The sequence below is a fragment of the Manis pentadactyla genome, chromosome 9 (genome assembly GCF_030020395.1).
Source record: "Manis pentadactyla isolate mManPen7 chromosome 9, mManPen7.hap1, whole genome shotgun sequence".
In the NCBI taxonomy this organism is placed as follows: domain Eukaryota; kingdom Metazoa; phylum Chordata; class Mammalia; order Pholidota; family Manidae; genus Manis; species Manis pentadactyla.
In genome coordinates this window covers 19,156,365-19,165,272 of record NC_080027.1, presented here as the reverse complement: position 1 = coordinate 19,165,272, position 8,908 = coordinate 19,156,365, and the positions used below count along the sequence as shown (strand labels likewise).

The window sequence follows — 8,908 nt, the reverse complement described above, 5'->3', positions numbered from 1 at the left end:
TTCTACTTACAAAAATATCAGTAGTGGCCCCTGAACATGGTCCAACTAGCCCTGTGTTCTGGCTCTGTGGTTCCCAAGCAACAGCCGTGAGACCAGGCTATTTGGCTTAATGGAGTCAGTGGTTGGTAATCTTAGTACTCATCTGGCACCTGTCTCTACTTCATCTTTCTGGGCTCTTTTAAAAGCAATCAACCTGTTTGCTTCAAGCAAAAATCCGTTTTTCTCACCTTTCTCTTACACTTTCTTTCTCCAGTTGTTCAATCCTTTAAGCAAACCCTCTTTGAACGCTTGCCACATTCCAGGCACTGTGAATACAAAGATGTGTAAACATAGCCCCTGCATTAGAGCAGCTGCCCAGAGAGCAGAGGGGACAAATGTGCACAGAACTGTGACAGGGCACTCAAATCCCAGTGCTCAGGGGACATGAAGTGGAGGAGGAGGGTGCTGGCCAAACAGGGTAGTTCAAGCAGGTTTGAAGAATCCATTTCTGATTATCCTTGATCCATGTAAGAAGCAGCCTCAAGTAGGCAAAAACTGACCAAATAATAAGGTACAGAACAATATGGGTAAGATATCCCTTGAACACAAATATTCTTTTGTCTCATGTCCCCAGGTTTCCAGTTCTTCAGACAAGAAAATGAGCCCTAAGGTGGCTTTGGAGGCAGAAGAGAATGCCAGATATTTAAACCCTGGTAGAACTGAAGGCGGACCTGTGATTTCAGGGAATGTGCTAGCCCTGTGATCACTCTGTGGTGCACAGCCTTCAGGGCATCCTGTGCTTCCCCTGCGATCATGCTTACTATACTGTATTATTCCTTAAACTCCATGAAAGCAGGAATCACTTGTGTTCTATGTATTGCTCTACCCTTATCACCTAGCATGTGCCTGGCAGATGGAAACAAAAACAGACTTGTTTAAAAAGTACATGAAACAGAATACCAGACCAGTACTCCTCAAGACAGTCAGGGTCATCAAAAACAAGGTCTGAGAAGCTGTCGTGGCCAAGAGGTGCCTAAGGAGACCTAACAACCACAGGTAACGAGGTATCCTGGATGGGATCCTAGAGCAGAAAAAAGACATTCAGCAAAAAGTAAGGAATCCTGAATAAAGTATGGACTTGGTTAATAGGAATGTATCAATATTTGTTCATTAACTGTGGGAAGTGTGTCATGCTAATGTAAGGGAAGGTATGGGAACTCTCCGTACTAGATTGGCAATTTTTCCTTAGATTTGAAACTCTTCTAAAATAAAAGGCATATTAACAAAAATATGGGCAATCATCTTCAAGCACCTTGGTGCCCTCCCCCTTCCCAGCTAGCCATCCATCGTAGCTCTGAGCTTCTGCACTTGCTCTTCATATTCTCAATAAAAGACCTTCTCTCCTTTCTAAGCCTGGAGCTGTAGTATGTGCTCTGACCTGGCAGTGGGAGGCCTGAGTCCTAGTACCACCTCTGCCGGCATCCCACCGTCCGACCTTGAATAAATGAATAAATCGTTCCCCCTCTGTGGGCCTCGGTAATCATCTGTTCAGCTGGAAGGTAAGACTAGAAGGCTTTAGGTTGCCGCATGAAGGCAAGGACAGTATCTGGCTCACCTCAGTACCCCCAGCTTCTGAGGTAGCCCCAGGTACAGAGCAGGTACTGAATATGTTTGTTGAATGAAAAAAATCAATGAACATTGCTTAGTACTCTGACTCTAACTATAGTCAAATTGAAACCTCTAAGTCAGCCCAACATTTCTGAAATCTCCTTTCTTGTGAATTTGTTTTTAAGCTCCCTTTGTGGGAAGCTTAAAAGAACATTGCTCATAGTGGTTTTGTAAGTATTTGGCCAATAACTGAGAAGAGATATACCCCCTGGATCAGGCCCTGCCAGCTTGGAACTCTCCCGAGTTTGGACAGAGTGGAACCTGTTGAGATGGCAGGGATGTCACCTCTAGACTCTGTCATGCTGAGTGTCATCCTGGCTTCCAGAGGGGTTCTTCCCGAGGGACCCATCAGCCCCTTCTTAGCATCCTTTTCTAACGAGCCCAGTGTGAGAGAAGCCTAGAGCTCCCAGGCCCTGTTTAGGAGACCCTGGCAGATATCTCAGGTGAAGACAGTTCAAGCCCAAGGAATGAATAACTGGAGGTCACAACAAAAAAATCTCTGGTTCCCCAAGTTGCCTAGAGGCCTGGTTTTAGTTCCAGGCCCCTCATCTGCTCATCACCCACAATCACACTGGGCAAGCTTTTCTCATGCCTCTGCCTGGCCCTCCTCCCAGAGCTGGGGTGGGGGTGAGCAAAGACAAACACAAGCGTTCTTTCCAGCTCCTCAGAGGGCCTGCACTCCCGTATCTCTGGGTATCCCCTCTGCACAGAGCAGGTTCCCTGCTAGCCGCTCACCCTCCACCCTTCAGACCGCAGGCTCCTGGCACACGCTGTCTCTCAAGTCTCCCCTGACGCCTTGCCTAGACTCATTCCATTGTCTCTATGAGGCCCGGAAGACACTTTGTGCTTTCCCTGTCCCAGAACTTACACACTTGACTACAGTCGCTCATTTATCCGTCTCCACCAGCAGACCAGGAGGAGCCCATGGGTCCTGGTCACCACTGGGTTCAGAGCCCAGAGTTGCTGCCTGGCACACAGGCCATATATCGGGTCTTGTTGACTAAACAGATGGTGGTGATTGAGTGAACACATGCAGAAATGTGTGGACAAATTTTTCAGATAACCTACCCCAAGTTTCCCTGGAGGGCTAGTGAGGGTTTTTTTTACAGCATCTGTAAAAAAAATAGCTCAAATAGCTTGTTGTCACAGTTGTAAATTCCTGCAGGGTTTTCCCTGGTGTGCTTCAGAAGAGGGAAAACCACCCCCCAGCTGCCCTCTAGCTCCCTTCCTGCCTCCCAGTTTCCCCTTCCCGACTACCTCCTCACTCCCTCTGTGTCTCTGTCCTCATCTCTGTCTCTGGTTCTCTTTTGCTGTCTCTGTCTCTATTCCTTTCTCTTCTCACTGTGTCTCTCTGCCTCTGTCTCTCTCCTGCATTTCCCATCCATCCCATTCGCTCCACACATTGAATTGGTTTCCAGGTGCCTTACAGATGAGACGTCACTTTCCTTCCCAGCCACCTGGCACTGCCTCATTTGTACTCTGGGAGAAGCAGTGGTCAAAGAGTGTGAGCTTGGGGGTCACGCGGATCTCACTGGCTCCAGGCCCAGCTCTTCCATGCGCTAGCTGCGTGACCTGGGTCAAGATATCTGACTCACCTCTCTGAGCCTCAGCTTCCTTATCAGCAAAATGAGGTGAGTGCCCCTCTCAGTGGACTGCAAGGATTAAATTAGATGATGGGGAAGATGCTCAACAGAGCGGTAAGGTGCAGGAGACAGGAGCTCTCTCACTACTATCCATCCTTCTATGGCAGGTACTTTTGTTATCCACAAACATGAGCACCAGAAGTCTTCGTGGAAGATGGTGAATGTGTCTGAACTGAGTATTTCCCCCCAAGGATCATTTCAGCTCCTTCCTCCCCCAAACCAATGATCTTTCAGAGCCCAGTTTCCTCTGGCTCTGACTCTCTGGCTTGTGTGCCTACTTTAATCTGGGCACAATCTATCTCGTGGAGACATCACCAAACCTGGCCTCCCCAGAAATCATCTGAGGAGCTTTTAGTTCATTGCAAACATCCAGGGTGAGTCCAGGAGCATCTGATTCCACAGGCCTGGGGTGACACTCAGGAATGGATATCCTCAAAACCACCCAGAGTGACTCTGATTAGATAGCAGGCATTTGAATTTCTGGTCTAAACAGAATGGACACTCATGTGACAATGAGTGAATGAATGGGTGAATGAATGAATGAACGGTAGGTCTGCTTCCGTGGGAAGAAACGTTAGTGTTTTCCCCCAGACCTGTGCTCTGGACTCCCCTATGTAGGTTCATTTGTCCCACAGCTTTTCAAAGCACAAAACCTGAGCTGTCGTCCCTCCCCTGCCCCTTTAGTTCCTGTAGTTTCTCCTGTCCTCCCTGTCCTGAGGAGCCCTGGGGCCTGTTTCCTCCAGCCTCTCCCTGCCTCCCTCCCTTCCTTTCTGATTTCCCACCTCACTGCTCTTCCTCCTGACCCCGCAGCCTGCTCACTGCACCTCCCACTGTAACACTGGCAACCTGGGAATCCTTTCCCCATCTCAAGACACCGTGTGAGAAGAGGCTTTGGATATAGTTACACAAAACAGATTTATTTGATCTGTTAAAATTTTATTTATTTTATTGCAGTGACTAACAGGGTCAGAAAATAGCACAGTTTCCAAAGAAGGGGTAGGTGGGGGATGAGGGAGCCTCACCACTGGCAGCCTCTCCGACTCTCTGTCCAGGACCACCAAGGCAGGAAGTCTCTGCAGGTGCCCCAGAAGGCCTTGGAGCATTAGACAAGAAGCACCCTCTTCCCTTCTAGAATTTTCCTCCAGCCTTGACTGGGTGCTTTCAGAACAGCCCTAGGCCAAGAAAGTGAATCTGGAAGATTCTGAGTGATGGGAAGACTAAGCTGAGCAGAGACCCGTCCCCTTCTCCCTCTGCCCCCAGAGCTGGTGCCATCCCACAGGTGGTCAAGACGGCCATTTACATGAGGCTGGGCTCTTCCTGCCTCCATGGCTCATGGCTTGTCCTTAGGCGCAGAGTCCTCCAAGAACAAAACCCGGAATACACACACCCTGCCCCCAGCTCACCAAGGCCCCACCATCAATGTCATCCTCAAGGCCTATCTGGCGGCATGATGCCGGCAGCCCTGACACGGCGGCTCGGGTCACTGTTCCCAGCCCCCCAACCCGGCAGGAGGAGCCCAGGGGTCTGATTCTGATGGTGAAGGAGGAAAAACACCACCCAGCACTTTCTACCCCATGGCCAGCAGGTGGCCTTCTTAGAAAGAGGGCCACACACCCTGGGAAAGGGGAGAGTGACCAGGGCAGAGGGGAGGGGGAGAGGGCCAAGGGAAGCTCTTAGCCAGCCCCGTTTCCCTCAAGGACCTAGCGAAGGACAGGGACCAGCGCACGGGATTTCTCCAGGCCTTGGGCACGATGGCTTTGAGGAGACATCTCCCTCCAGGACACCAGCGCCAGCCCAGACTTCTCTCTTAAAGCACGGACCAGCCGTCAGAGCCCCCAGTCCAGTGGGGGTGGTCTCCTTCTACTCTAAATTGCCTCACTATGTCCTTTCTTCCCTCAAGGACACTGTATGAAGAGCAGAGGGATGGTACAGAGTAAGGGGTGAGGGGATGTCCATCCGAGTGACAAATGACACAGGCACAATGCTCTTCCTGTTATGCTCATCTGTGCTGATACATATACACACACACAATTATATATACACACACACACGTACACAAAGCAAGCATCCCACCCCAAAGTGACTTGGCACCAGGAAGCACCAGAGCACAAGAAGTGTCCTGGGATGATGGGATGGGTGAGGAGACAGGAGGAACCCCTGGGGCTCACAGTCCAGGAGGAGGCTAGAGGGATGTGGATTTGGGGAGGGAAGCCAAGCAGCATTAGACTAAATGCTGACTCCCACCTTCTCCAACTTCCCTTCCCAACTCCCCGCTCATATAAAGAAACCCGGGAGCCCATTGTTTCATCAACCCCATTGCCTTCCAAACTCAGGGAGACGTGAGGTTGGATGAAAGGGTCTGAAGAAATCTGTAGAAACCTTACGTAGTTGGCATCATGGAGGGGCTGCAGAAAGGGGGGACACCACCCTTTCTGGATTGCTCTACCCACAGTGCCTGAAATTACAGCCAACCCATACAATTTGGGGGAAGTTTCGGAGCTCCCAGCTGCAGAGGCTGGAGCACACTCCACTGAGACCCAGCCCACCCCACCCTGTCCAGTCCCTTCCGGCTCTGGGGAACAGCATAGAACAGGGGCAGTGTTTGCAAGCCTCAGGATTCTTAACCCTTAGGAGCCCTTCAGAGAAAGGAGGTAAAATAAGAGGGAGGAGGATGCGCTATGGAGACGGGGTTGGAACCAGAAGTTAAGAATTGCAGAGAGAGGGGACTCTCTTGTCCCTTCCTGGCTTGAGCCAGGAGCTCTGTCTTTGTGCTTTCTCTCCAAATAAAAGCCTCTGCCTTGCTCTCCTGAAAAAAAAAAAAGAAAGAAAAGAAAAGAATTGCAGAGAGAGGGAAAAACCAAGGGGAGAGGGGAGAGAAAACTAGAAGGAAAGGAAAGGAGAGAGAAAAAAAGAGGTGGAGGTCCAGGGAAAGGGGCAAGAGAGGAACTTTTACTGAGCCAGGACATACACATCATTTTAGTGTCAGTACGACTTCCCCATTTTTATACAAATGGAGAAACTGAGGCTCAGAGAGATTAAGAGACTCATGCAAGGTCAGTCTCACGGATACTGAGTGGCTGAGCACAGGACTGCAGGTGCCATGTCCTTCCATGAAACCACAAACTCTGAACAAGACTGCAGGAGAAGACAAGCCAGAGGCAGGAGGCAGGGAGCGGCAAAAGGGCCACGTGCAAGGGATGGGTGCCCGGGTGCTCCCTGACTTCCAGACAGCAAGGGCAAAGGCTGGGGAGGGCCAGAGAACGGACGCCAGGCTTCTCTCTGAGCTCGGCTCTAGTCAACCACAAGGGTCTCTTGACTATAGGGGATGGATTTCTCCTGCGTCTGCTCCCCGCCCTTCCCCGAGTTGGCGCCGGGCCCCTGGCTGTGCCCCGAGGAGTAGCTGGCCGACTTCTCACCGCTGCTGCTGTGGGAGGCAGCCCCGCACCGGCTCTGGCGCCAGCAGAGCACAGAGGTGCAGGCCTGGCGAAAGCGGGGGTCGAAGAAGGCGTAGAGGAAGGGGTTGAGGCAGCTGTTGACGTAGCTGATGCAGGTGCAGTAGGGGAAGACGTTCATGAGGAAGAGGTCGAAATCGCAGGGCCAGTGCAGCAGGCTGCCCAGCATGTAGAGCGTCTTCACCAGGTGGTAGGGCATCCAGCACAGGGCAAAGGTCACCACCAGCACCACGATGATGCTGAGCAGCCGGCGCCGCTTGCGCAGGCCCTCGATGCGCTCCTTGCGGAAGTGGCCGGCGATGGTTTGCGCGATGAAGAAGTAACAGGTCAGCATGACGGTGAAGGGCAGCACGAAGCCCACGGCCGTGGACGAGACGCCCAGGCCCACTTCCCAGGCCCACTCCGAGCTGGAGCTCGCCACCATGGAGTAGTCCATGTAGCACTGCACCTTGGTGGTGTTCTCCAGGTCCGCGGTGGAGCGGAACACCATGACCGGCACGGCCAGGAGGGCGGCCAGCACCCACAGGACCGCCGTGGCCACGGCGCCGCTGACCCGCAGCCTCAGCCGAGCATTGGCCACCGGCCTCACGATGGCCAGGTAGCGGTCGAAGCTGAGGCCGGTGAGGCAGAAGACGCTGGCGTACATGTTGACGAAGATGAGATAGCTGCTGAGCTTGCAGGCAAAGGTGCCGAAGGGCCAGTCGTAGTCCCGGTACGTGTAGGTGGCCCACAGCGGCAGGGTCACCACGAAAGTCAGATCGGCCACTGCCAAGCTGGCGATGAAGATGTCAGCTGAGCGTCTCTTCTCACGGCTGCTCCGAAACACGGTCCAGAGCACCAGGCCGTTGCCCGTGGTGCCCAAGAGGAACACCAGCATGTAGATGGCAGGGATGAGGGCCCCCGAGGACTTCCAGTCCGTGTACTCACACTCAGACTGGTTGTCTGCCCCGTAGTAGTTGTCGAAATCGCCGCCTTCCTCCATGCTGGGGAGCGTGGAGGAGATGGGCAGGGGGCTCCCTGGGGCACCAGCTCCGTGGCCGTGTCACCAGCTCAGCAAGCACCCTGAGCTTCTGGCCTGAGCCTCAGAGGCGGCGAGAGGGGCTGAAGGTGTCCAGAGCCCTTCCCAGGATGCAGGAGGAGCTGCCCCCTGATCCTCCGGACTCCGGAGGGTGCCTCACTTCTGCAGACTTCTCCCCACCCTCTCCCTCTGGCCCCAGCCTCAGCCAAGACACTTCCTCGCGCCCTCCTGGGTCTGTCTCTCCTCCTTGGTGTGTCACTCCCCACTCCACCTCCAGACCAGCCCCTCACTTGTGAGTCTTAGGATCCTTAAGTTACAGCCCACTTTTTTTTCTTGTCCCTGGGCAAGTGAACCAAATTGACCCCTGCAGTGCTGGGCAGAATGTTATCTGCAGTTTGCAGCCTGCTGTCCTGGCCCCACCTCCCTCTCTCTGGTTTTCCTCTGGCCTTTGGAGCACCCCCTCCTCAGTCCTCTCTACCCGCAGGTTCTCACCCCCTCCCATCCCCTCTAAATGGGGTAAATTATGCAGATTGGGATCCAGCCTGAGCTGGAGCCGGGCTGTAGGGGGCAAGGAGGGTGTGAGATTTCTCTGGATGGTCTGAGCATCTGGCAAACCCTCCTGGCAGGCCGGTCGGGCCCCCACCCTCCTCTCCTGCCCTCCCAGCCCCCACCCAGACCAGACTTCACTCCTCTTCACCCCCATCATCCTCCTTCACACCTCAGCTTGGACCCCCTCTCTGGGAACTTTGTGGTTTACAGACACACTTACGTGGAGATTTCTCTAGAATTCCTAAGCTGTTAGACTTCAATTTGCAGATGGCATAGAAAGTTTTAGAAGGTCAAAGACATAGTCACAGAAGAAAAAAACCCCAGACAAAAGGATCTCTAATCAAATCATTAAACCTATGGGGAAACTGAGGTAAATGTCTTGGCTATGGTCCCAGGATAAATTTTGTTATGGTTTTGTTGTTTGCTTTCCTTCTTTTCCTAACACCTAACAGTGCCTTGCCAGTAGTAGTAGGTAATCACTAGATGGTTGCTGAGTGAATAAACAAAAGGACAGATGAACTGAGGAGTGAAAAGAGAAGCCCATATGTAGAAGAATGAGTATATGAATTACTGTGAGATGCAAACATGGGTACATTTCA

At 52.4% G+C, this 8,908-nt stretch overlaps 1 protein-coding gene across 1 annotated transcript; it reads right to left on the bottom strand.

The window, feature by feature from the left end:
* Positions 1-4,186: 4,186 nt before the first annotated feature.
* On the bottom strand, positions 4,187-8,309 carry APLNR (apelin receptor). Its single transcript, XM_036880419.2, has one exon. The coding sequence runs from the start codon at positions 7,722-7,724 to the stop codon at positions 6,582-6,584; it is 1,143 nt and encodes a 380-aa protein (XP_036736314.1). The 5' UTR covers positions 7,725-8,309; the 3' UTR covers positions 4,187-6,581.
* Positions 8,310-8,908: the final 599 nt, after the last annotated feature.

Coding starts and splice junctions, on each gene's coding strand:
- APLNR (XM_036880419.2), bottom strand. CDS start 7,724: ATGGAGGAAGGCGGCGATTTCGACAACTACTACGGGGCAGACAACCAG.